The sequence below is a fragment of the Ammospiza caudacuta genome, chromosome 1 (genome assembly GCF_027887145.1).
Source record: "Ammospiza caudacuta isolate bAmmCau1 chromosome 1, bAmmCau1.pri, whole genome shotgun sequence".
Lineage (NCBI taxonomy): Eukaryota > Metazoa > Chordata > Aves > Passeriformes > Passerellidae > Ammospiza > Ammospiza caudacuta.
The window spans coordinates 12,419,800-12,447,592 of record NC_080593.1 but is presented as its reverse complement, the minus strand read 5'-3'; the positions used below and the strand labels follow the sequence as shown (position 1 = coordinate 12,447,592).

Below are 27,793 nucleotides of genomic sequence, written 5' to 3'. Positions count from 1 at the left end.
CGCTGTGCGGCCTGGCCCGGCCCGCCGGCCCCGCGCAGCCATGTGGAGCCGCTACCGGGGGCTGCTGGGCCGCGGCCGGTGAGCGAGCATGGAGCGGGCGGGGACCTTCGCCCTGCGCGGCCCCGGTCCCTGGCGCTCGGCCGAGGGGCTGCGGAGCTCCGAGCCCCTGCCCCGGCACAGGGCCCTGCTCCCCGGGGCCGGTGTCGGTCGCGGCTGCCGCACCGCCGGCCGGAGCGCGTTTGTTCACAGGGAATTTTTTGTCATTTCAGGTCGCTGAGCCGCAGGGCGTGGAGGTGGAAGAGCATTGCCGCGAACGAGAGAGCGCTGCAGTACCGGGTGGGAGAGCAGATCCACGGCTTCACCGTGAAGCAGGTGAGCGCCGCCGCTGCCAGCGTTGCTCTGTTTGTGTACATAAACTTCCCCGGGCTTACAAGGCACTGGGTGAGGCCCGGCGTCTGCGCGTTAAATACTTGCTTTGGGTGGTCAGTCGTAAAAATGATTCAGGAATTCCTTGTCGTTACTTCTCTGCCGACAAATACTTTAGGTGCCATTAATACATATTCTTGCAGGGAGCTAATTCTAGAGAAAATACTGCACTCTAAGAGCTGCAGATGTGTCTGCTGCAGATGTGACCAGTCGGTGTGGCCCTCTGAAAGTCCTGACAGGTAACAGGACTTCACTGTGTGAATGTGTTTTGATAAGTGTATTCAAGTAATAACGTTATTTCCTCAGATGCTTTTAATACCTGTGTTGGAAAGCTGCCATGGAAATATGTTGAATTTATTTCTACTTTTTCAAAGGGAAAAAGCAGGAGTGGAGAGTAAAGGTTATTTGTGAGAAGTGATGGCTAGTGACAGAGCTAGTGATACAACAGGGTCCTTGCTTTTTCTGTATCTTCCCTAGCCACTGACAGTTGAATATATGCCTTTGCTTTTTGTAGTTTGGATTGACTGTTTATCTATACCACAAGAGTATGGTTCCTCGATGGTAGTATACTTTCATTGGGTTAAAAATTTCATTTAAATTTTATTTTCTGTTTGCGTAATTATTTTTCCCCTCAAACCATAGGAGCAAAAAATTTTTTCATACTATGTAAGCCAGTATTATGTATAAGACCAACAAACTGTAATTCCTATATCATGAATGATTTATTTGACCTAGTTGAAGTCACACTGCAATACAGATGTTTTCTTCCAATGCAGGTGACAGCTGTTCCTGAGCTGTTCCTGACTGCAGTGAAGCTTAGTCACGATGGGACAGGAGCCAGGTACTTACATGTGGCTCGGGAGGACTCCAATAATCTGTTCAGGTAAGACATTAATATAGGTATTACACATTCAATCTCCACATCACCTTGTGTTTTTTTCAGCTGTAATCTGGCATCATGGCTGGATTATTCTCTGATAACAGGGAGGACAGCCCTTCCTTTGTAGGGCTTCTTAGAATTCTTCAGGTTGGAACAGATATCATGAAGTCTGTTGTTCAGATCCTGCTCAAAACAGGATCAATGTTAAATTCAGGTCCAGTTCCTGCCTTGAAAACTTTCAGAGACAGAGATTATGCAGCCTTCCATGAAGTTGTTTTATTTGAGCCTTTTGGATAAAAATAAATGTGTTTACTCTTGTGCTGAAAACTTCTGTACTAACTCCAGAAATAGAAGTGCAGAGGCTGTACTCTGAAAGAGATGGCTGAGCACTCAAGAATGTGAAGAGTCAAACTCTGTATCTGATGTGTGCCATGCTAGCTGTTACAGTGATGATGCTGCCATAAATCACAGGTGCAGGCAGGAGTGGGGGCATTTTCCTCCCAGTGACTGCATCCCTCTCCCTGCTCTCTTGCAGTATCCAGTTCCGAACCACTCCCATGGACAGCACCGGCGTCCCTCATATTCTGGAGCACACGGTGCTCTGTGGCTCCCAAAAGTATCCCTGCAGAGACCCCTTCTTTAAAATGTTAAACAGGTCACTGTCCACTTTCATGAATGCATTCACAGGTAAGTCAAAAGAAATAAAGCCACTTAAAGTGCATGAGATTTTATTGCAGTAGAGCTCTCTGTTGGCTCTCCCTAATTTGGCTTTGGAGAGCCATTATTATTGGGTGTGAGTGTTCTGAGATATTAGAAAGCTAACAAGGCAAGACAGCAAAATAAGTCTCGTTCATTTGTCCATTACAAAATCCCAGCAGAGCTGGAGCTTTATAGTATCCAGAAATACATTTAATTATTTATATGGATATATGGCTAAAGCAAAGTTTTCGTGGTAAAATAGCTGCAGTGTTAAATATGTGTATTCCTCAGCAAAAATACTGTTCATTTAGTACATTTCTTCTTTTCCAGACATTTAAATGGATGAGAAATTAAAAATCAACAATGGCAAAACATGTCTTAGACTTTCAAAAGTTCTGATGATTTTTGTGTTTATTTCTATGCAGCTAGTGATTACACACTCTATCCATTTTCAACACAAAATCCCAAGGACTTTCAGAACCTCCTGTCGGTGTACCTGGATGCAGCTTTCTTTCCATGTCTACGTCAGCTAGATTTCTGGTAAGACAGTTTGAGATGCATGCAAACCTTAAATTAAAAAAAAAAAAGAAAAAGCTTCCCCCTGCCTTCAAATCAGCAAAACCTTCAAACTCTCAACATTTTCTGTTGTTCATTTTTCAGGCAAGAAGGTTGGAGGTTAGAACATGAGAACCCAGCTGATCCTCAGACACCTCTAGTCTTCAAAGGAGTTGTTTTTAATGAAATGAAAGGGGCATTTGTAAGTTTTGTGGATGTTTGGTTTCAGTTCTTTCAGATGGTGAAGTAGTTTCTGTATCAATGGCATTATTGCACCAGAGATTCCCATTCCTCCCTTTGAAAATTTAAATCCTTAGTTAAGTCAACATTGTTGCATAGATTTTAGTTTTTGAGGTTAGCCTGTCAAAAGTTTGTTTACATATAGAAAGGCACTTTGTTAATGGATTTTAATGTAAAATACTCTTACATTAGTATGGAACCATAACTCATTTTGTTAGAGTACATGGGACTGCATGTGAGGAGGTTGTGAAAGTTAGAGCTCTGAGGTCTTATCATTGAGCACCTTTTCTCTTTTAAATGTGTTTTGATGGCTTTCAAAATGTGGTGTTTTCCTATTAAGACAGATAATGAGAGAATATTTGCACAGCACCTGCAGAACAAAATCCTTCCTGATCACACTTATGGTGTAATTTCTGGTGGAGATCCATTATGTATTCCTGACCTTACATGGGAGCAGCTTAAGCAGTTCCATGCCACACATTATCATCCAAGCAATTCCAGGTATGTGAAATTGATGATTTAACTTGCTAGGTTACTGGGTTAGTGCTTTCTTTGTACTTTTGTGAGGAGAAAACCAGAAGCACAGTGTTCTTATCCACATGGCCAGCAACAAAGATAACCTGTGCCCTTCAGCAGTTGGAACTGCATGGAGGCAAGGAATTTTTTCTAGAAAGAGCAGTGAAGAGTGAGTTGAAAGCAGGAGGCAAAAGTGGCTGATTTTCTCAGGTGTGTCTGTTTGCCTGATCATGCAGATGTGATTTGGGGATCAATTGACCTGAACTCATATGAGCTGGGGGGAAGGGAGCATACTAATAAGCGCTTAGCTTATTATATATTAGTATAATAATATATATATTTGTGTGTGTATATGTATATGTGTGTATATGTATATATGTGTATATGTATATATATATGTGTGTGTGTATATATATGTATATATATATATGTATATATGTGTGTGTGTATATATATATATATATATTAGGGGATTAATATACAAGTAACAGAGATTAATTTAAGGGTTCCTGTCCTCTTTGAAGTAACAGATTGAGTTAGAAGTTAAAAAAGAATGATTTCATTTCCTCCTGCATCATTGTATTGAGTTCTAAATAACGGATAATTGTTTGATTCAGGTACTGATTTGGTTGGTATTAATAAGGTGTTTTAACTGGAAGTCAATTTGAAAGTTACATGCAAGGAAATAATTCTTTCTCCTGTACAAATTTTGTGGCCAATCTGTTACTCTGATTGTGGAGCACACTTGTGGAACATCAGCTTGTGTCATGACAGTGACTTTACAATCTGTTGATTTTTCTCATCATCCTAAGTATTCTGCTGTACTGGCATTGAGATTTTAGTCAGGGGATGAGATTTACCTGTGGCAAACCTTGTGCTCATATTTGGTCCAGAGGAAGTCTTTCAGCTGTGGGTATGTGTTTGCTGGAGTGACCCATGGAGTCCAGCCATGTTTTATAGACTGACAAAACCTAGGACATGGATCATTGTATTGTATACTTAAAGTGTGACGACCATAAGAATTTTGTCTTCTGAAACTTAGGGACACTAGGTTTCTGGCTTCAATTACTAATTTTTTTTTTTCTCAAATGTTGTATATTCCTGCAACTGAACAAATTTGAACATAATATACCTGAACATAATGAAAATAATAAGGTGTTTTGTGGTCCACAAACTGAGAAATGTGGATTTTTATCAAGAGATTGTGAGTTTTATATATGTTGCATAGGTTGAAGACCCACCAAACTATTTTCCACTCCAGATGTAACAGAATTACTGGAAAGCACATGAAATTCAGAGTATAATATAGGTAGCTACTGCAAATTTCGTATTAAGTCAACTACATAATCCCAATATTTTTTTTGAAATGCAGATTTTTCACTTATGGTAATTTTCCTCTGGAGCAACATCTGAAGCAAATACATGAGGAAGCATTGGCAAAATTTGAAAGAATTGAATCAAATACTGACATCCCAAAACAGAAACTCTGGGATAAGCCTGTAAGTAAAACCAACAAACAACCAAAAAACACTAAACCCAAAAACCTCCTGGGTTAATATTTTACCCTAACCTGCTGGAGTTACTAATTTGTTTAGAATTGTGTAAATGAGCTGAAGTATTTTTATTTTTGGTTACATGGGGGACAGACTGCAGTTACTTTTGAGTTTCAGTACTGTAATGATTGCCTGCAGTTTTTTGTTTTTCTTATTTCCAATTTTGAAGTCCCTTGTCATTTGAAACACTGAAGCACTTATTAATGGAAAGCATTTAGGACTAATGAAAGAAATACTGGTTCTTAGTGTCAGGAAATATGCTTTCTAATGGTATCTAACCTTCCAAACATTGGTGTCAAAAATAATTTTCATGTTCTCTTTTTCCCCTCTCCTCATTTTCCTCCCTGGCTTGTCCAGAAATGTAAACATTCCTTTCAAAAGTAGCTCAGAATATTACTTATGGCCAGACTTTCTTCAACCTGTCCTATATGGTCCACTTTTAAACATTGAGCTTGCACTAATTTTTCAAGATACTGTGTGTTTGTGTGTTTGCTCATGGATCTTGAATTTATTCTTGAGCATCTGTGAAATTATTTTAAATAATTGGAAAGATGGTGCTATGAAGGTGCAAGTTACATTTTGTTTGTAACTTCTGCTGTGAGTTTATTGTGTATCATTTATTGTGCTTTATAGAGAGAACACAGGGTAACATGTGGCTTAGACTCCTTTGCTGCTGATCCTTCCAAGCAGACCACTGTCAGTGTCAGCTACTTGTTGACAGAGTAAGTATATCAAAAGGAAATTCTGAATAAAAGGTTCATTTTAGATCTTAAAGCAAGGTGCACGCATGTTTCTTGTCCCCAGTCCCTCTTGATAAATGTCGTCTCTAAAGAAAATAATGCCACGGGAAAATAGCTCAGTCCTGCTTTAGTAAATAAGAGTTTAATTGCTGAATAATTTGCTTTAGTGGATAGACACAAGACAAATCAGGTGTTACTTTACAGAACTGTTCAGTGGATGAGACATTTGAAAACATTGTCTTCCTTTCAGTTTCCTGCCATGTGCCAGCTCTTCTGTATGACCCTGCTGCTAACTTATCTCCCCTTGCAGCCCAATTTAAATTGCTGTCCTGGTAGTTATAACAAGTGAAAGATGTGAAGCCTTCCTATTTCCCTAAGGTCTGATGTGGGCTTCACAGCTGTTATTTATCCCTTGCTCCCTCTACCTTTGTTTTCTGGTTCTTTTGAAATGGACTCAGTGATACTGAATGTCACATATGGTTTTTAAGAACTAACTAAGAACTAACTGTTTTTCTTCAGTATTACAGACACTTTTGAAACGTTCACCCTAAGCCTGTTGTCTTCACTGTTGGTTGATGGGCCTAATTCTCCTTTTTACAAAGCCTTAATTGAGTCTGGTGTTGGTACAGATTTTTCTCCTGATGTTGGGTAAGTGTTGCAATTCACATTTCATCTCTATAAGCAATGTTAGAAAAACTAAAAAGCACTTCTAAGTTGGAAGAACTCATCTCTTATACTAGCAATTTACACCAGAGTAATAGAGTAATCTTATTTTAATATTAAAACATTGTAAGAATTTCTCCTCTTACAATGAACTGTGAAGTATTCTCAGATTAACTTTTGTCTCATCAAAGTACTTAGAAGCTAAGTTGGTTTAATCAAAGTTGTATTGTTTACAGCTTATGAACCAAAAAAAATTGGATAGATAGGATAAAATATGGATAAAATACGGAATACCTTCAGTGCCTTAATTTACCTGGGTGTTTGATCCTGGACATTTCAGTATTACTCTGAAGTGTTTGTGAGCTATTCTCTGTAACCACATGGCTTTAATTGTATTTATTCTGTGGTTTAGTAGTAGTTAGGCTTGTCACAAATGTGCCTTTGTGCAATCAGGTGCTATTAACTTGCCATCACCTCAGTAAAGAATGTTGCACAGAATATTGTTAGTTGGAAGGATCACTAAGTCTAACTCCTAAGTAAATGGCCCCATACAGGGATTGAACCTGCAAGTCTTACTAGCACAATGCTCTAACCAACTCAGCTAATCTCAGGGTCACTACAAAAGGGCATTTCAGCTGACACTTGCTCCAGCTGGAGCTCCCAGTCCTTGCTTCCAGCTGCAGCTCCCAGCCCATCTCCTGAGCACGCTGCAGGCTGAGGGTGGGTGCATTATCTGCACTGAACTTGGGCTCAGCTGCTCATCACATTTTGCCTTTTTTGTCAGCACAAAGAAGGAAGTGCTTCCCAGGCATGATTCATCTGCCTGATTTTTAGACTTGGGATGACAAAACTCATGCCTTTTTGTTCAGTGGCTCTCTCAGGTGTTTTGAATGGAAAACCTTATTATGCTCGCCCATAATTTTAGTGTCTTACTTTGCCTGGCTTGATCTGTCTCTACATGAAGTAGTTGGCTTTGTGCAAGTCCTGTGTGATGCATGCCAGTGCCATGTAGACATCTTAATATTCCATAGCAGTAGAAATCCTTCTTTAGACACTGAAGTAGGGATTATGTTGTATTTTTTGTCAGCTGGTTCTTTTCCAGTTTGACTGGATTGATGTAGAGTTTAACTGTTCTGTGAGCTGGCTTTAATTTGTCTTAGTGACTGTGGTGATGAATCTACAGGCATAAGTTTGAGCCCAGAGATGAGTATTGCAGAATCCAGGGCCTGAGCCTGTCACTGAATTCCTGCTGTGTTTTTTAGACATGTAATAGTGGTTTTACTAGTGCATGAGCACCTATTGCTTTTTGTTTGTTGGCTTTGAACTGCTAGGTGTTCTGTATTTCTGCAAGTGCCATTTTGTCCCTGTAAAGATGAGCGTTGTGGTTAACCCTGCCTGACAGCTTGGATAGAATTGTCTTTACTGTTATAAGTTTTTTTAATACATTTGATAACAATTGCAGTAAACATGGAAAGCTTCACCTTAACCACTTACTTTACAAATACTGCTTCAGAAGTACTGTTCCACTCACCTGATTAAGTAAAATGTATGTGTTTGGTGTTACACACAGCAAAAATTTCCACCTTAAAAAGACTTCTGTACCTGAAAGAAATTACAGATGAATGGGAAGATGAACAGAAAATACCAGCTTTACTTCTGTAGCAGTTTTTCTTCTCCAAAACTGTATACTGTGGGTTTTCTTAAGTGGCTGTTACTACTGAAATTAGACAAAAATGCTTTTAAGTTCCATTTCTTGCCTCTTTGGTAATTATTTTACTTTCTGTCTAGCTTTTAAATCTTGTTTGTTTGTATATGTTGAAACAATAGGTGTTTTTTCCCTTCTCTTGCCTCTCCTGGCAGCTTTAATGCTTTAATGTCTAGTACTTCCCACTGAGTTGGTTATGTTTTACTCTAGGTTTAATGGCTCAACAAGGGAAGCTTATTTCAGTGTGGGTCTACAGGGTATTGCTGAAAGAGACATTGATACTGTGAAACAGATCATTGACAGAACAATCGATGAAGTTATTGTGTGAGTAATGCTAAATTTTTCAGAATACTCTTAGTTAATATAATAATATGTAGGCATGTAATAATACAGACTTGTATATAATAACATGCCTTAAAAATTGAGTTATATTGCAATAAAGGCCCCAAAGCAGAAGTAATATTGATCAGTACTCTTACCACTTGTGTCTGCTACTTCCTTTATTGTAGTTTGTTCTCATCAGTGTAACCTTCAGGAGTTTAATGATGTTAGTTCAGTTTCTCTGAATGATACAACATGATTGCATTATTTCATATCAATAATTCAGTGTGAAAGACGTTATGTTGTAGTGCTTCCTTTATTGATCTAATAATTCATTTTCATAACTTCACTTAAAGTGATCAGTGTTAATGGATATGATTTCCTTCTCTTATCACTTCTTCCCAAAGGGAAGGATTTGAGGAAGATAGGATTGAAGCTCTACTTCACAAAATTGAAATACAGTTGAAGCATCAGTCCACGAGTTTTGGACTTGCCCTGACGTCTGTAAGTCTGTGTGTATACTTTAAGAATAGTTACAAAAAAATCTAACACCTATGTCTTTGTAAATTACAGGTTCATTTTGTCAGCTCCTGATATGTAAAACTTTCCACTTAAGGGCTCTTCCTTTGTCATATTGTGTACATCTTTCTTTTCAGTAGCTGTCAGACTGTCTGTGGACTTCCCAGTGTATGAGTTAATCAGGCAGGGAGCCTGTTGTCTTTGCCTGAATAGCAGCTTTGATTGCAGTAGCACTGGTTATTCTGTGAGGGGCATATCATACTGGCTCTGGGAACTGTGTGTTTTGGCTAGATGCCTGTGTGTTTTCTAAAAGCCAAATAGAAAGACTGTATTTTTCTATGGACTGCAGGATTGTACTGCTGCTAGTTCATTTCTAGATTCACGAGGGAAAATGTACAGTAAAGCAATTCTTGGCCTCAAATTTTAATACCAAATTGTTACAGAAAATCCATTCTGCAGCAGAATGTTGTGTCTTGAAGGAGTCTGCAAGTCATCTTTTATTGGGAATGAGTGAGGTGCAGCATTTGCAGTCACTGTGGAAATCAGGGTCTCCTTCAGCCACTCATTCTTTAATCTCCTCTGTTCCTTTCTGCTCTGCAGCAACTTGAGCTCCTCAGTGGCTCTTTTGCTTTGTGTCTCTCAGGTGATGTATATTCTTTGCTTCAGCAGGGTTTCATTCCTAGATATATACAGTTAGGCAAAGAAGCAGAACCCTGAATTAACAGGAGATTTCTAAGTGGGTGAGCACAAACAAAAGCTGTTTCAAATCAGATTGCCATACAGCCAAATAGGCAAATTGTGAATATTTAAGTGCCTGTCATGTTTCATGGTAAATCTGGCAAAATATGCCTGACTTTAATAGTCAGTACTTTCTGGCATGTCTTCAGATGTTGTGAGTCATTCTATCTCATGAAATATTTGTGCAGGTAACTTAATCCCTCAACATTTTTAAGTCTTGAAATCAATTCAACTGCTACACCTTCATTGTAGAAAAGAAAGCTCTTGAATATTTCTTGCTTTGAAAGACCAGTCTTGCAGCATTTAGTGCTAATACTCCCATAGAGCAGAGTTATGTTTGTTTGTTTCCCTAAAGTCATGTTTTAGAAGTTGGCTTTGAAGAGGGACTAGTTACAGGGACCTAGTTATGAGTCGTCATAGATATCATAGAATGGTTTGCTTTGGAAGGGACCTTTGAAGATCATCCAGGTCCAACCTCCCTGCCATAACCAGGGCCATCATTCACCAAATCCAGTTACTCAGAGCACTTTTGACATGTCCTCAAACACTTCCAGGGAATGGAGCACCCACAGCTTCTGTCAGCAGCCTGTTCTACTGTCTCACCACCCTCATAGTAAAAAATTTCTTTATGTCCAATCTAAATCTTCCACCTTTCAGTTTAAAACCTTTGCTGCTTGTCCTGTCTGTACAGGATGTGTAAAAAGTCTTTTTATAAGCCCCCTTCATATACTGAAAGTCCACAGTAAGGTTTCTCCAAAGCCCTTTCCCTCTCCAGGCTGAACACCCTCAAGTCTCTCAGCCTGTCTTTGTAGGAGAGGTGTTCCAGCACTTTGAAAATTTTTGTGGTCCTCCTCTGACAGGTGAATGTCTGTCTTGCACTGCAGGCCCCAGAGCTGGATGTAGTTCCTCAGGTGGGCTCTAATGGCAGTGGGGTAGAGGGGCAGCATCACCTCCCTCACCCTGCTGGCCCTCATTCTTCTGGTGCATGCCAGGATACAATTGGCTCTCTGGGCTGGGAACACTCATTGTGGGCCCATTTCCAATTTCTCACCCACCAGTATCCCCCAGCCCTTCTCTACAGGTCTGCTTTCAAACCTTAAATCACTAAACTTGTACTGATTATTGATCATTGCCCAGCCCCAGTGCAGGACCTTGCACTTGGCCTTGTTTGAACTTCGTGAGGTTCATGTAGGTGCACTCCTCAAGTTCCCCTGGATGGCATCCCTTCCCTCCAGTGTCCACCACACCTCTCAGCTTGGTGTCATCTGCAAACCTGCTGTGAGTGCCCTCAGTGCCACTGGCTGTGTAATAAATAAAAGTAGTCCAGAGCCCTGAGGGACAGGCAGTGCTTGTCACTGATCTCCCTTTGGATGCTGGCCATTGGAGTGCAACTGCTTGCATGTCACCATCCAGCCAATTCCTTATCCATCCCATAGTCCACCCATCAAATCCATATCTTTCCAATCTAACAATGGAGGATTTTGCGTGGGACTTTGAAAGTCCCTGTTAAAGTCAAGATAAGTGGCATCAGTTTTGATATTAGGAAAAAGCTGTTCACAAGAGCGTGGTCAGACATTGGAACAAGCTCTCCCAGGTGGCTGGGATAGAGTTAAATCTCCTCCCAGTGGCTGGAGGGGGCTGTGTTCTGGGTTTGTGCTGCTAACACAGAGGTGTTTTCATTATTGCTTACTGTTGGCACAGTGTCAGGGCCTGCTCTGCTTGTCCCCCTCACCCCACCAGCCAGGAGACTGGTGATGGACAAGGAGCTGGGAGGGGACACCAGGGGACAGCCAACCCCAAATGACCCAAGGGTTGTCCCACACCTTGCTCAGCACTAAGAGCTGAGGGAAGAAGAGAGGAGGGGATGTTTGGAGTGATTGTGTTTGTCTTCCCAAGCCAGCAGTAGATGTGATGGAGCCCTGCTGTGCTGGGCATGGTGAACATCTGCCTGCCCCTGGAAAGCAGGGAATGAATTCCTTGGCTTGCTCTGCTGTCACACAGCTTTTGCTTTACCTGTTAAACTGCATTTATTTCAGCACGAGTTCCTTCACTTTCACCCTTCTGATCCTCCCTTCATGTCCTGCTGTGAGGGGCCGAGTGAGTGGCTGTGTGGAGCTGAGCTGCCAGGGATGAACCATGACACTGAAGATGTGGTCATGTCCCCAATCCTGTCAGTGCTCAAAAACTGCTTGGACAATGCTCTCAGATACATGGGTAGACTTTCAGGCTGCCTGCTGAGAACCAGGACTGAACTGTTGTAATAACCCCACAGCGACCTCAAATAAGGAGTGACTGCTTCTATTCCAGGAGAATTAGCTCAAGCATGTTCAAAAATAATACTCTGCTTTGTATCATATTAGGGAATTTCCACAGAATAGATGAAAATAGTTATTATTTTAAAATGGTGAAGGCTTATGAACCTGCATGTAAGTAAGAGATGAGAAATGTGTAGGTGAATTTGACAGGGATTTTATACTTTGTCTTGTTTTTGGTTTTTCCCCATTCACACAGAGTAGAAATGGAGAAACTTTTTGGTATCTTGCACTTGTGTTGTTTTGGAGAACTTTCAATAGCAACTTAAGCAAACTCAAATTAGAAAATAAAAGTAATATCCTGGGGATATTTCTGATTGTTTAGTATTTTCTTTCTCCAAAGTCTCATCTAATTTCCATACCTTACATATTTGAGTCACCTTCCTATAAATCATTTCATCTAGCTGATACAAAACTGTAGTATGCATGTACTACTTTGTCTCTACCACCTGTTTCTCTTTTCCTTCTTTCTTGAGCTGAAAAACTAATTTTAATGTGGAGGACTAAATAATATTACAGTATATTTCCAAATGTGCACAGCTATGCAAAAAAAAGGGTAATAATTTTAAAAAATGGTGGTTTGGTATGGTGAAATTAGAGGCAAGAATGGAGAGAACAGGGGATAGAACTTTTATCTGAACAATGTTTTTCCCCCTGCAGCTATGTTAGGATTACTCACTCTGTCTGCTATTCAAGTAGAAGTGTTAAGGTGGTTTTGGAACACTGATGCTGTCAGTTAGAGAAATGCAGATGGATTGTCCTGCTTACCTAATTATTCTTTCCCATTCAGTTCATAGCCTCATGCTGGAATCAAGATGGGGATCCAGTGGAGCTTCTGAAGATTGCAGATAAAGTGTCTCAGTTCAAGCAGTGTCTTAAAGAAAATCCCAGGTTTCTTCAGGAAAAAGTTAAAACATACTTCAAGGTAGACAAACGTACAGAAAGTTATCTTGTATTAATTTTTAAAACACAATTTTGTTTTTGAAGTTAAACTGAAGACTAATTTTTTATCACCGTGTTGCCTGTTTCTAGGTGTGACTTGAGCAGCAATATATTCAAATGAAACATCTTAATTTTAATGGTTTAAGTTTCCACAATTTCAAAGGGGAAAAAAATTACCTCGCCGGTCATTTGGAACCACAGTTATTAGAACACTGATAAAATGCTAAAGTTTTACCAAACTGTGATTCCTGTAGAAGTTCTCTTTTTTCTGATTAGAAGTTCAGATGTGAACAGAGAATTTTGGACCTAGTGTGTTCCTTAGTATTGTCATAGCAAGGTGTATCTCATTTGCCTTGCAAAGGCATTATAATGCTGAATAGTTCTGGAGCCCTGTATTAGATAATTCCAGAAAAAAAAAAAAAAAAAAACAAAACCAAATCAGGGATAGCAATGCAGAAGTGGTGTGGGTTTTTTGTGGGGTTTGTTTGTTTTGTTGGCTTTGTTTTGTTTGTTTGCTTTTCTTGATACGTTTTTGTTTGGTTTTTTTTTCCTTAGTCAGCTTGTTTGTTTTGAAAGGCAGATTTATTAAAAGTAACTGTTATCGTGATTGGAATAAAACCAGATTCTAATATACTCCAAAAAAAGCCAAAAGTCAGTAGCATCAGTTGAAATCAGTTTTTCTAAGAATATTAATTAGTGTCTGGAGGTAGTAGGGAGCTGTTAAAGTTTTGGCTTCTATAGGGAAGAAATACAGGTGTTTTTGTGGATGTCCTTTACTGTACGGTTCTGTTGAAGGGGCTGAGGCAAAGGCACATTTCAGTAGGAAATGATGAAAATAGTTGGATGTTCTTACATAATAAAGTTATGTATTGTTATACCTCGTGCTGGGAAATTACTAAAGCAGGCAGGCAGAGAGCAAGGGGGAGAATGCTGTTAATCCTGTCCATTTTACTATGGCTGGTTAATCTCACATTTCTCTCCTTAACTCTGTAGTCAGGTTTCTGGAGTCTTTGCACACAGGCATGGGGGAGATAAACTCATAAAACAGAATCTGATTACATTGTCCCAAATTATTGGTGCTTGTCAGTGCCAGATGTTGCTGTTTGACTCCTACATTGAAATGGACATTTTTTGAGGTCACTGTCTTTTGGTTGGCCTTTCTTTCCTATTATGGAAAATGGAAGCTGCTCGAGTAATTTTGATATTAAAATTCCGTGGTCTGGTGTAAACAAAGAAGAATTCAGCAGCAGTTATGGCCCTTGCGTAATGCCTGCAGTTCTGTGGCAGTGAGAGTGATGTGTAAAGCATTTCTGAGCAGGATAAGGCTTGCACATCCTACATCACTTGGGATCTCTGTGCACTCAAGCTTGGGCAGGTTGGAAGAGGTGTTTATTCAAACCCTCCTGCATTTAACAGAATTTCCCCATCTTACAGCCTCCAGATAAAACTTACAGCATGTAGAGTTATGTACAGTTGTTTAACATGGATTTAATTAAACTAATGAGTGCTGTGTGCTGCTGAGGGATTCTGACTCCAGAGTGAAACTTAGCAGAAGGCTGTTCGTGCTTGTTCTAGTGGTGAGCAGCCTCTTCCCCACAGCAGCTTGTCTGTATGAAACCAAGGGCTCAGTCTGTGTGGTTGTGATGCTTTTGATAACGTACAAGCCAAATGATGCACAGGCTGTTTATCTGCTGCTGATGGAGCAATAAGCTGAGGCAAGGAAGTTGCCCTCAGAATTAATGCTTTGTTTTGGGGTTTATTTCTGCAGGATAATCCACACAAACTGACTCTGTCAATGAGTCCAGAGGAAGACTACCATGATAAACAAGCTAAAATGGAAGCAGAAAAGCTGGAAAAAAAGGTCAATGCGCTTTCTGAAGAAGAAAAAACACAAATCTTTGAAAAAGGTTAACTTGCTTTTTCACATTTTTATTCGTATAGCAGTTTTTTAGCTGTTATTCTGTAGAATATTTTAAATTTTCAGGCATTCTGCAGCATTTGCTCTGAAAGGGATGGGGTTTTTTCATTGCAAATTTGTGTGTATGTGTTACAGGGCTGTGCAGGGCAGTGCTTACATTACCGTGTATGGCTGGTATATTTCATCTGTTTTAACAATCAAAAATAGAATGATCAATGTCTTCATTAGGGCAGAAGGAAGGAAATTGCTTTAAAATACCAATCTGTTTATTCTTTCCCATGTTAACCTGCACTGAGTGGAAGATGAATTCCCAGAATCCCAGAATGGGCCAGGTTGGAAGGGACCACAGTTGGTCATCTGGGCCAACCTCCCTGCTCAGGCAGGGACATCCTAGAGCATGTGGCACAGCATTGCATCCAGGGGTTCTGGAATATCTCCAGTGAGGGAGACTCCACACCCTCTGTGGGCAATCTGTTCTGTGCTTGGTCACTGCACAGTAAAGAAGTTCTTTCTAATGTTCAATTAGAACTTCTTTGTGCATCAGTTTGTGCCTGTTGCCTCCTGTCCTTTTGCTCAGCACCACCAAGTGCAGCCTGGCTCCATCCTCTTGGCACCCTCTCTTCAGATAGTTACATACCATGTACCTTGAAGCTGTTTATTTATGAGCATGAAGTCTGCTCCATGATCCTGTAAAACTTATATTTTGTAATTATATTTCTTATATTTTCTGGTTAAAAAACCAACTATAAAAGTAATGCTGGGTTTAACTTATTCTGAAGAATAACTTATGCTTGAAAACTGTGGGCAGTCATTTAATTTTGTTAAAGCAGTGTCTAGTCACAGAAATCCTTCAAAACTGTGGCATTAATCTTCTGAAGCTTTGGTATGTGACAGGAGATAGGGGAGCATGAAATCAGAGGAGGCTTTCTACTTACAGAGATAAATTGGAGAGTACTCAGAGGTGACCAGCTAGTGTCTGGAAGTCTGAAATGTGAAAGTAATCACAACAATTTAGCTGCATCAGTGTTCTGACAGAGCACTTGAGTAAGAACTGGAACAGATTGGGTTAGAAAGAAGCTCCTTATCTGCCAGGTCTGGGTCGATGCTTGCTGAGTGACAGGACAGACTGGCAGGTGTCAGCTTAAAGATGAAATTGCATGTTACTGTAAACAGGTTGTGAAGAGGGAGTTGGAAAGAGAATCTAACAAGAGTGTTTTCTTTGCTGTTGTTACATGATAATCTGCAGAATTTGCTTAAGGAAAATATTTGCAAAATTGCCCTTAGAAGACTCCAGACTTGACTCTTGAGTTTTTCTGGTCTGCATCATCTCAGTAGGTTTTAGGTCTTGACAGCACTTTCACTACAAGCTGAAAATAACAATTTGCTATTCTCTTCTTACTAGGTCTGGAATTAATTGCCCTTCAAAGCAAACCTCAGGATACCTCTTGTCTCCCAGCTTTAAAAGTGTCTGACATTGAGCCCAAAATCCCCTTCACTGTGCTGGAGACAGCACTCACAGGTTGGTGTCCCCACTGCCTCATGTCCCAAAGAGCAGCACTGCTGGGTTGTTCCCTGGCTGCTGGCCAGCTGTGGCCCCTTGCCCAGCACATGGACTGGCTTTGTGGCCCATAGTTGTGCTCTTTTTCTCCACTCCAGCCCAGCACCTCTGGCAGACATGGCAGTGGATCCACAGAGCCATGCCCTCTGAGGGGCAGCATGGACATGGAGCAGCCTCCTGCCTTCCCAGGGCTGGCAGGGGCTCCTGCTGGCACCTCCCTGCTGCAGGCATGCTCCCACCGTGCCCTGCACTCAGAGCAGTCTCTGGCCAGCACATTCAGTGCTCTTGAGCAATCTCCTCACTTTCCAAAGGCTCACCCAGGCTGCAGAATCTTGGCAGCTGGGGCAGCAAGCCTTCCTTACTGCAGTCCCTCCCTACCTGGTTTTTACAGAATACAACATAGAGGATCCACAGGAAAAAAATGTTACTGTAATTCCTCATAACTTCAGTGAAAGTTTTTCCCTGCTTTGCTAGTGGTTTCCCCAGGGACTGATAGTAGTGGTAGTTCTGAATTTTGTTACAGTTCTGTCAAAATTTTGCAGGTAAATACTGTTCTTTAGTATATTTCTAAGAGACTTTTTTCTTCAAAAATTATCGACAAGTGTCAAGACTGTTTAATTTTGATGCAAAAAATGACCTGGTTTTGGGAAAATTCTAATGTTTATATTCTGATGGCCTGGTTCAGGAAGAGTGTACAGTACAAGAAGCTGCTTTCCTCAATTTTTTTTGAATGGATGATGGCAAAAATAAGAAAAAATTTTTTATTTGTTCAGTAATAAGTTACTATTTACTTGATTTTTATTTCTAAAATATGACCTCTGTTAGAAGAATTCTCTTTTCAAATTGTCCAGGTGTCCATTACCTTACTATGGATAGAAACAGAAAGACCCCTTTGGTCCAGTGTTCAGTATAATGTGCAAAATTTAAACAAGAAGTGGCTCTGAAACATCAACAGAAAATTATTCTTAATGGGATGTTCTTGTAGGAACTCATTTTACTTTTGTGTGTTTGTAGTAGGAAGCTGCTGGTTATTCTTTGCTTTTGTTTTTTTTATCCCCAGCTGATGACATTCCTGTCCAGTACTGTGCTCAGCCAACCAATGGGGTGGTTTATTTCCGAGCTGTTTCCAGCCTGAACACACTTCCTGAGGAGCTCAAGCCATATGTGCCACTCTTCTGCAATGTCATTACCAGGTGAGAGCTTTGCTTTCCTAGAAGCTGAAGGAAAAGGCTGTGATACAGCTTGTCAAAATACTAATACTGACTTTAATAATTTCAGCATCTGTTCTTACTATTCAAGGGAAAGGCTAAGTTGGTTTCTGCAGAAAAAAAGTCTTCTTTATTCCCCAGTGTTGCAAAATTGTTTCCCCTTCTCCACCAGTCTCTGCATTGCCTTTTTGCCAGTGTCAATACAAGTGTTCCCTCAACAGATTGGAAAATTTCTACAAATGAGAAATAGCCTAGCAGAGTTTAAAGTTTTTGCTTGAATAGACTTCTGGTGCAATTTTGCCACATGGGGACAGAAAGAATGACCCCATCACAAGGGAAGGAGGAGCACAGAGCAGAACAAGTGACCTGGGCTGGGAGGAATGTGTTTTTGTTGATGAGAATAACTTATGTTATTAAATATAGTTCTTAAGGATGTTGGTAGCAAGCCTGCACATAAAGCATGCTTTTTAATACAGCATTTTAAATTAGCAGGAGGCTTTAATGGAAAATCTTGGTGGGAAGCTTTTATAAGACATAAAGTATTATGTTTTCTTGATGATGCCCTAAATTGTTTAGTTGCTAAATAAGCGTTGTCCTAAACAGACTGATTTATTAATGCTACATGAATTTTGGTTTTGGCATACATTGAAGAGGGAAACAAATCTCTTTTGTTTTTCACAGGATGGGATGTGGAGCCCTTGATTACAGGGAACAAGCCCAGAAAATAGAACTAAAAACAGGTGGTATGTCTGTCAGCCCACATATCATTCCAGATGATTCACACCTCGATGTCTATGAACAGGTAAATTAATCATAACTTTGCAGATGTTACACTTGCAGTGACAGTTCTGTAGTTAAGGGTCAGTCAGGGCTTCCAGGCAAAGGGTCAGAATAATGTGCAGTGAAAGTCCTTGTAAGATATAAATTAGATAATTACAGTAACTTAGTGTTCTGTGTTAAGGGGAGGGCTTGATGTGGGTGTTGTGTCTAGAGCAATGCTTCACTAGCATCTGTCACCATATTTTTGACTGCTCCAAAATATTTTGGGAGCAGAGGGAGGGAACAGAAAGGTGTGGTGTTACACACAGTTTGCTGCTAATGTGTTATGTCACTCTTGGCAGCATCATTAGATTTGTCTGTTGGGCATAACAGTTCTGCAATATTTCTTGAGATTTTTGGGGGTCTGCTTTGTGTGGATCCTGGAGTTAAATTAAAGGAATTCCTTTGGAGAAACATGCAGCCCAGAACAGAACTTGCACTTTATGGGAAAAAACACAAAATTTTGTGTCTGAAATGCTGCTTGGTGTTGAGAAGAAGAAATTGAGGAATTACCAGGCTTGCTTTGTGAGAAGAGTGATCACGTTTCCTGGCTGCTCTCATTTCAGTAGCACAGCCTGCATTGGAGTGATTTTGCAATGTGTAGCATTAGGTTGGCATCATTGTATCACATCCATGAAAAGTTACTGTGAATTTCTTGGGCCATTACTGTGGTTGTCTTGTGTGAAGGGTTTTTTGTGTTTTATTTTTTTCCTTCAGGGTGTGCTCTTTTCATCTCTGTGCTTGGATAGAAATCTGCCAGACATGATGAATTTATGGAGTGAAATATTTAACAAGTACAGTACATTGGGTTTTGTTTGTTTGGGGGTTTGCATGTGTTTTGGGGTTCTCTTTTTCACTCTTCCCCCAACCATTCTTCTCTTCTTAGAGATCTTACTCTGGGATTTATTTTCATAATTCTATCTCTGTCTTTCTAAATTTACATATTGCATCAAAAGCATGACTATATAGTGGATTAAATGGACAACGACCAGTTTAAATGCACTTTGTTGAACTTGGGATGATGAAAAATAAATTTCATTGGTGTCCTTTTGCATGAGACATGTTTGTGTTCCTTTTCAGCCCAAGATTTGAGGAGGAAGAGCATTTCAGAGTGCTGGTTAAGAAGACTGCCCAGGAGCTGTCAAATGGCATTCCAGATTGTGGGCATTTATATGCCTCTATTAGAGCCAGCAAAAACCTTACACCTTCTGGAGAGCTGCAGGAAATGTTCAGTGGGATGGATCAGGTGAGATGTTAATGATGCCCTTCAGCAAGGCCCAAATCCTTGACTGTGGAGTTACAGGCTGGTTTGTGTTAATTCTTCCTGTGGATTTAATCTGTGGTCTTTCTGCCTTCCCTTGCTGCCCAGGTGAAGTTGATGAAGAGAATAGCAGAAATGCCTGATATTAAACCAGTACTGCGCAAACTGCCACGCATTAAGAAGTATTTATTAAACAGTGACAACATCAGGTGAGCTAAAAAGAAAGGGGAATTTTGGTTAAAGAGAGGCCATGGGCTGTGAATATGCTTTTCTCAGTGCACCTCATGGTGTACTGGCGTTTTATAAAATGGGATGTCTGTGGAAAAACTACAGAAATGTTAATTTACATCCCCCTTGCTTACAGAGCAGGAGCTATGGTGCTATGGTAGCTCATTTTGTTCAGTTTTTAAATGGTTTGAGAAACTTGCAGCAAATTTTGTAGGTAACACTTGTACCCAAAGCTTGTAAGTGACCTGTGTGATTTTACAGAAACAGTCAAAAATGTGCCTTTTGTTTTTCCTTTCAAGGTGTCCATTGGACAAATACTGTTGTATTGTTTTGTAACAGTTGAATATAGTTTGGTTTGGATTTTTGTTTCACTCCTAGAAGGAAAGGAGTGACATTCTGAAACTTGCTCTATGCATATATTGGAAAAAGTAAAGAGAGCACATTAAGGAGTTTTAATGTCAGATGCATTAGTTCGCAAAATGGATCTGTTTGAAGTGACATAAGTTGCAAAATTTTGTTTTTTAAAGAATTAAATGATAAATGAAGTTATGTAAATATCTGTAGTGTTTAAAACCATATTAGGCCTGCCTGTAAAGAGAGGATACAGAGGGCATTATTTTCCTTCAGAGACCTTTTTGTTTGCAAAACTGAGCTAGTCCTGTCTAGTGCACAGAAGGGGTTTGACAGCTACTGCTCAACTTTTGGTCTAGGATGAGCAAAAGAGCAGCTATTGGATTGTAATTTTTTTTTTTCCACATCAGGTGCTAGATTGAGTATTTTTCCCCTCTCTCTGTTAATGATTACCTGAGATCACTGAGCTAACATTCTGATGATTTAATAGAAAATGTTTAGAAACACAAAGTGGTACAAATTATAAAAGACTCTCTGAAAACATAAAACCATACTTAAAATTTTGATATGTATTTTTGACAGATGTTCTGTGAATGCAGCACCTCAGCAGATACCAGAAGCATCTAAAGAAGTAGAGAAATTTCTAAAGGGCATAGCCAGAAGTAAAAAAGAGAGAAAACCTGTTCGTCCGCATGTGATTGAGGTGAGAAAATGTCATTTGTCATTAGGGCATCAGATACAGTTGACTCGATCATGTCAGTACCATTATGCAATCAGAAAAGTTTGAAGTCAGATGTTGTGTCCATGTCTGAAGAAATCTGCCAGACATCTCTGTGATCAGCTGCTCTGTTTTGCCATGGAGTGTCTTCACTGCAGCACAGTGGACAATAGAAATGCAGGAGATCAGCTGCTAAGCCTTACCCTGGGGTTACTCCTTCAGTGTGGGATGTGAAAAAAGAATTTCTTCTTTTCCTTGTTGCATAAAACTTTTAGCTGAGCTTTACTTGAAATGGTGGCCAAAAGCAAATAGGGCATGATGTGCAGTTCCTCACTTGTATGTCAGTTTGTTTTGTTTTCAGGGTGTTCAGGACATTTGGCACAAAATATGCTAGATTCAGTGGAGTTGACAAAGGATCTGCTCTGTCTCTATGCAGATCTGTCTTAATTTCTGATGAAACTGGAATAAGCTCCCAGTTCCTTACCCATGAGTGAAATGACAGTTTGTAAATTTATGGGCCTCATTTAATCTGGGTCTTGGTGTCTCTCAGTGCCAGATGACCCTTGGAAGAAAATGATTTGGCATTTGTTTAGGAAATATAAAGAATATAAAATCAAGTACCTTGCTTATGTTTGTGAAGACATGGTTTGATAATTGCCTTAGAGAGGTTTGAGTGGAAGGGGTTGCATTTGTAGTAGTCTTGGTCTGAATTGTTAAATCATCTTTTAATATGAGAACTGGCTCTCTTGTAGAAATCTTCAGAAGCAAAACCTGTGGGAAGTGAAATGGGTACTGGTGTGCAGATCACAAGGAAATTAGTTAATGTAAGTACATTATTGGTGAGGGGTATTGGTATTACAGGGCTGTTACTGATGGTAATGGTCCATCTTAAACTGTTACAGAAGCACTGAAACATAATTCATGCCCTTCAGTTCCACAACTAACCATCAAACTCAGTCACTTCCAGTTAGTCCCTTCCTTTCCTTGGTCTCCTCCCTAAATGATTCTTAGTGTGAATGACAGCTGACAGAAGAGCATTAGTGGAAAATTAGGTGAAAATGAAGATCTGTATTTGGCTACAGGGATGAAAAGCATACCCTGAACTCTCCTTTTAGAAGAGAGGGACAGAGAGGGCTCAGCCCAGTGCTGCAAATGCACTGCTCTGCTTGGCCCAGCCAGAGTTGTATGAGGGTCTGGGAATGGAGTTTCTGAATTTAAGAGAGAATGGGGATTTCTGAAATAGTGGCACTGGAGGTGTGTAAGGATCTGCTTGTGCACACAAGCAGGTGAATGTGTCAGAGAGGCAGAGGAGCAAGCTCTGCCAAGGCCCAGAGACATGAAGGGGGCTGGAAGTTTGGAAGTGAGGTTGTAAGGAAGAATCGAGTCTGTTGCAGGGGATGTTTGAGCAGGAGTTTATACTACAGCTGCTGTCATAAATAGCTTACTTTTTTTGTGGGTACACAGTTCCTGGCTCTGTTTCCAATGTCTAGAATCGATGGGTTGGGATTTGATATGGTGACATGTACATGTGTGACACAAGTAAAGAGTTACAAACACATTTCAGTCGAAGTAAATCTGTGGCTAAATCCAAACTCCTGGGTAGTGATTCAGAATCTGCAGAACTGAGGGAGGAGTGCAAAGGATGGGTAGCTGATGTATGGTATCCCTCTCCTTTAGCTTTCCAAGGCCGTTCTTTGTACTGGATTGCTGATACAGGCACAAGGGAAATGTCACTGGTTGCAGGGTAGGATAAGTGACAGCTTTAGCATTTATTTGTGTGTATGTTTGGCAGAATTTCCTAGTTCTCAAAAAACTGAGAGTTCTCAGATGGGTGGATTGTCTGTGCTGCTGTGACAATAATGTGTTCTCTTCCTAGGATCCTACTTTCAAGCCATGCCAGATGAAGACCCACTTTGTCCTTCCCTTCCCAGTGAACTATATCGGGGAATGCATTCGAACCGTTCCCTACACGGCTGCAGACTATGCCAGGTGGGGAGCAGAACATCAGGGAGTTCTCAGTGCACTGCACAGCACAAAGCACAATGGAAAGGGTTGAGCTGACTGCAGAAAATGGAGTGTTGATAGGCAATCATTTTCAGTGCATTTGTCACAAAATCTTTATGAAGCAGCTGCTGCATGGCTGGACTCAGAGCAGTCCTGTAAATGCTGGGATTCAGTAATGAGGGGCTGCTGTCCCCTACCTTGGAATAAACAGCCCCACCTACTTGGACATGTCCTGAGTTGACAGTCCTGATGCATGTAACAAAGTTCAGAGTCCTCTTACAGTGATGTGACATTATTCAGCTATTATTAAATAGTGAGCATTGCTGTTGAAAGTGTCATAGATTACAAGCAGCAGTGCATTGCAGATGGGGATCTGGGTGACCTTTTGAGGCAGTTGGGACTATCACTGTTGCTCAATTCACATCTTCACTGCTTCTGTTTCTCTCATTTCAGCCTTCGAATTCTCGCACGGCTCATGACAGCTAAATTCCTACATACAGAAATCAGAGAGAAAGGAGGGGCTTATGGTGGAGGTGCTAAACTTAGTCAAAATGGAATATTCACATTCTACTCCTACAGGTAACAGTGCATTTCTTTCCTCTTGATGGCTGAGGGGACCACTGACTGCATTTCACTGTGTCTTATTTGTGACCTTCTTGTAGCAGTCTTTCAAGAAATGAAATAGAAGGGATGAAATTAAGTGAGCAATTCAGTGCTGATGAAGTTAGATTGCCAATAAAACCATCCATGCTTTATCTTGTTTGTATCCTTGGGAAAGCTTACTTTATCTCTGCTAGTAGCAACCACTGCTGCACCTCTGCACTTAGGTGTTTACTATCTCAGATTTATGTATAACTGGCTTGCACTTGTTTATTTCTGGGTTAAGGAGGCCTTAAAAAAGGAAATTTAAGATTACTCTAAATTTGAGACCATGAAGTAGAATGGTGGTGTTCCCTAAGGTCCTGAGTTGAAAATATGCAACTTCCTTAAAACAAGTGGCTGAAATCATCAGAGATTCAGCAGAAGGCATTGCTGGTGATAAGCTAGAACTGCTTGCTCTTTTTTTCTATTCTTCTCTTTTGCCAGTCCAGAACAGTTACCCTGTATTTAGCTTACCAAGGCACTTTCTGATGAAATTTCAACTGGACATATTACAGTTGTAATCCCCACTAGCAGTGTTGTGTGGCTGGAGTCCTGGCTTCAGCTGTTTTCCTAGCCCAGAGGCAGGCTGGCACAGTGCTTGGTCAGGGTGCCTCACTGAGCTTTGAGCAGTCTGGCCTTTCTGTGAAGTCTCAGCATGGTAGGACTTGTCCTGGCAGTAGTCCTCAACTTGCCAGTAGTAGCTAACCTGTGGCACCTGTTTTACAGAGAGTAAAAACAGGTGTGGCAAGAAAAGCAACTGAGAGAAGATAGGGCATATCATAAATATTCCTGGTGTGGGCAGTAGTGGCAGTGGTGCTTTGTGAGCCCACTGTGAACAGCACTGGCTTACCTGACCTGCTTTTATTACACCACTTCTCTCTGCAACATCTTGGAACTACTTTTAGGCAGCTGAAATTCTGTACCTTTGTATCAAAAATTCTGAATCGGCTTGGTTTGTAACAATATTTTTCTTCTGGAAAAGAAATGCAAAACCAAACCCCAGAACCTCTTTTTGTTTATGAAGTTTATCTTGAAGTTTATAATTTGTTTTTCCCCATGTGTGATGCATAGTAAATTATGAATGAAGTGAGAATAAAGGAATTTTGGTTTTTCATTTTTTAAGACTGAAGTAATCAATTTTTGTGTTTTCTTTTTCTTCTAAGAGACCCAAATTCATTAGCCACCTTGAAAACATTTGAAAAAGCAGTCGAATGGGCCAAATCTGGAGAATTCACCCAGCAAGATATTGATGAAGCTAAACTAGCAGTGTTTGCTGCTGTGGATGCACCAATAGCTCCTTCAGACAAAGGTACATTCTCATCATCCTCCCAGGCCTGTCAGTGTTTATTTGCTTTTTAATTTTGGTTTAAAGGGAAGAATATAGTTTGCTAAACTGTGTTAGATGCTAAAATTCATGTTTGGAAGATGAGAGATAATGGCAGTTTTGATGAATCTACTGGTTCCTGTTGCTCCTTTTCAGAAACCACTCAGGATCTGCTGAAGTTTTGTGTTATTGGTCCTCTGTGTCACATGGAGGTTGATTGAGGAAATTATTTTAGGTTTGGAGAGCATTATATGCAGACAAATGAAAAGAAATATTGCTCCTCTGATGCAAAAAGAGCTGAGGGATTACCTTCCTGACTCAAGCAGGCATACTGACTGTGAATGTCACTAGCCCTTTGTGCTTATGTTCTCTGAATATAGAGCACAGAAGTCTGTCTGCTGGGGTGGAGGGCGTTTTTAGCTTCTCTGCAGATCTGCACATTCATGATGCAATGGTAGTATCTTTTACTGACATGTAGCATTGCTGTCCTCACTTCCCTCCCTTGCTCTGTAGCTGAATTTCAGTCCAAAACTTGCCCAGTTAAAACACATTTCCTTCCCATTCACAAAGGAATTACAAGGTTAAGATCAGCATTATTTTAAAATGTGCTTGTATTAGCACTAACTTTTTAAACAAGAAGACTTCAAATTAAGCTTTTACCTGTCAGGATCTGGTTTTGGTCTGGGCAGTTAAAAAGCAATGGGTGAGGTGCACATGAGTGCAGTGCCACACGTTGGGTGTTGGTGTCAGTGAGGGATGATGAACATTCTTTGGCATTTGAACACAGATCTTAACAGAGCCCTGAACAGGAGAGCTCTGTTCCAGAGGCCTGGGAACTGGTGCAAGGAATGCCTGTCCCTTCATGCTCCTGAGTCACTGGGCACTGCAGATGGATGTGAAAACCTTACCTGGCTGGGAAGTCAGCCCTGTCTTGGGCAGGAGGTTGGACTAAGTTGACTCAAATCCTTCCAGCTACCTTTATTTCCCTATGGTTATTTGCCTGACAAAAAGCTTTTCTGTGATTATTTTGGAGTTCTCTGGTTGTTCAAGGAGCAATTAAAATGCTGTGGGCAAATACTCCAACAAAACATTAAAGCATTTGTGTGCAGATTTCTGTGTAGTACAAAACTGTGAGCAAACCTTCACATTGCAGATGCATCACAACTGACTGGAAATAAAATAGTTCCAAAAACAGAAGCTTCATGAAATGCAGTTTGTTTAAAAAGTTGTTAGAACCAACACTCTTCAGAATGAATTATGTTTGAGTTTCCTGAACCACTGTTACATTCAGATTTCTGACAAACTAAATCATTTGCCAAAATAGAATTGCTTTTTTCCTAAATAGGAAACTGTTACTACCTCACCCTGGTTTTAACTTACTGTGCTTGATCCAGTTGGATATTCTCTCAGCATGATGGTTTAGTGGAAGTCCCTATTCCTTTTGAGCACACATTCCTGTTGTAGTTTGCTCTCATTCCTGCATGTGGCTGTGACAGATTCCAGTGCACCAGAGCAGTGAGTGGTTTTGTTTTCTTTTCCCTAGGAATGGGTCATTTCCTGTATGGCATTTCAGATGAAATGAAGCAGTCGCACAGAGAACAACTTTTTGCTGTCAACAGTGATAACTTGGTTGATGTATCAAACAAGTAAGCCTCTGCTCAGTTGTCATATTTAAGTTACTGATTTTCTTCCCTTGGTCTTTCATACTACTTTGACTATTTTCTTCTGTAACCTAGAAAAGGATATGTTAATGATATCCTGTTTATTGCATGTTTAGCAGGTAATTCCCTCCTACACTCTGAGTTTGTGGGAGATTGGGTTTTATTTACTTTTGAAAGGCCCAGGAACTGTCTGGGTAGACTGCATGAGTAGGTATGAGTGCACTATATGAGCTGGTTCTACTCCACTTGTAGCATTTTGTGTGTGACTTCTGAATTCCACTGTAGCTGTAAGAATTCCACTACAGCCAAGTAGAGGGTTAAGGAGAGACTGTTGTGATGAGTGGGCACAACACAAGTTGTATGCAGCAAAGGACACTCTTCCTGAGATGGGAGTATTTTTAACTTTCACAGCAGAGCTGTGGTTAACCAAATGTAGCAGTTTGTCACTTGTTTATGTGGGTTTTTTTTATTTCCAGGTACCTTGCAGCTGGGAAGAGCACTCGTGGTCAAGCTGTACTTGGCCCAGAAAATGCAGATATCACCAAAGATCCCTCATGGGTCAAACGATGACTTTGGCTTTTCTCTGGGTGTTCAAGCACTACAACATTAGGGGTTTTTAGTAACTTTTAGCAGTGCTATGGTCCAACTGAAATATTCATTGCTGGTTTTTAAGTGTTCACCAAACCAGTTAGAAGCTCCCCTTCTCAAAATAACAATGTGAAAAATTTTCTAACCATACAGTATTTGAGAGCAAGAATTACATGCTCTGCATGGCAAAGACAGACCTTAATCTTTTACTGAAGCCCTACTCCTCCAATCACATACGAATACTATATAAATGAAATATTTTTGTATATGTAAAACTCTAGTTTTAAATGGTGTTTTGTTTGAAATTATGTTTGTGTTGGGTATATAAAGAGCTGTCTCTCATACTGACAGATTTCATTCTGTGGTGTGGTAATTCCAGCTGCCTTTGCATAAGCCACCTCCACCCTGAGCAGTCTGTGACAGTACATTCCACCAAGCTGAGTGTGCAGTGCAGTGGGAAAATCCCTAATCAATCAGGGGAGTCTATTTTGTATAAAGTTCACTTTAGCTTGACAGTTTGGGCAACATTCAGTCAGATTTTGATATGCCATGATTTAGTATTTACTTTGTTGTCAAGGTGCAGTTAACATAAACTAGCATGAGAAAACATTTTTGCCTGTTTTTCTGCCTCATTACCCTTTCTGATCAGTACTGGGGGTGTTGATCTTAAAGAAGCTCTGAGAAAAGGGAAACATGAAGCAAGG

General features: G+C 40.4%; 1 protein-coding gene across 2 annotated transcripts; it reads left to right on the top strand.

The window, feature by feature from the left end:
• Positions 1–27,441, top strand: PITRM1 (pitrilysin metallopeptidase 1). Of its 2 annotated transcripts, none has more exons than XM_058820882.1 (27): positions 1–78; positions 270–372; positions 1,203–1,309; positions 1,842–1,993; positions 2,431–2,545; positions 2,666–2,762; positions 3,168–3,301; positions 4,689–4,815; positions 5,503–5,591; positions 6,129–6,257; positions 8,188–8,301; positions 8,706–8,802; positions 12,658–12,792; positions 14,578–14,716; positions 16,130–16,246; positions 17,346–17,478; positions 18,175–18,295; positions 19,030–19,106; positions 19,393–19,558; positions 19,682–19,782; positions 20,735–20,855; positions 21,623–21,694; positions 22,747–22,859; positions 23,328–23,453; positions 24,680–24,825; positions 26,384–26,486; positions 26,978–27,441. In XM_058820882.1, the coding sequence occupies exons 1-27, from the start codon at positions 41–43 to the stop codon at positions 27,069–27,071; spliced, it is 3,066 nt and encodes a 1,021-aa protein (XP_058676865.1). In that variant the 5' UTR covers positions 1–40; the 3' UTR covers positions 27,072–27,441. The 2 variants fall into 2 exon arrangements, with proteins under 2 accessions (XP_058676865.1, XP_058676856.1); XM_058820873.1 differs by having other exon boundaries at positions 3,141–3,301.
• Positions 27,442–27,793: the final 352 nt, after the last annotated feature.

Bases quoted from the DNA above. Each gene is read 5' to 3' on its own strand.
- PITRM1 (XM_058820873.1), top strand. From the start codon at position 41: ATGTGGAGCCGCTACCGGGGGCTGCTGGGCCGCGGCCG. The intron at 79-269 runs GTGAGCGAGCAT...TTGTCATTTCAG, and splicing joins GGGCTGCTGGGCCGCGGCCG to GTCGCTGAGCCGCAGGGCGT. The intron at 18,296-19,029 runs GTAAATTAATCA...TTTTTCCTTCAG, and splicing joins ACCTCGATGTCTATGAACAG to GGTGTGCTCTTTTCATCTCT.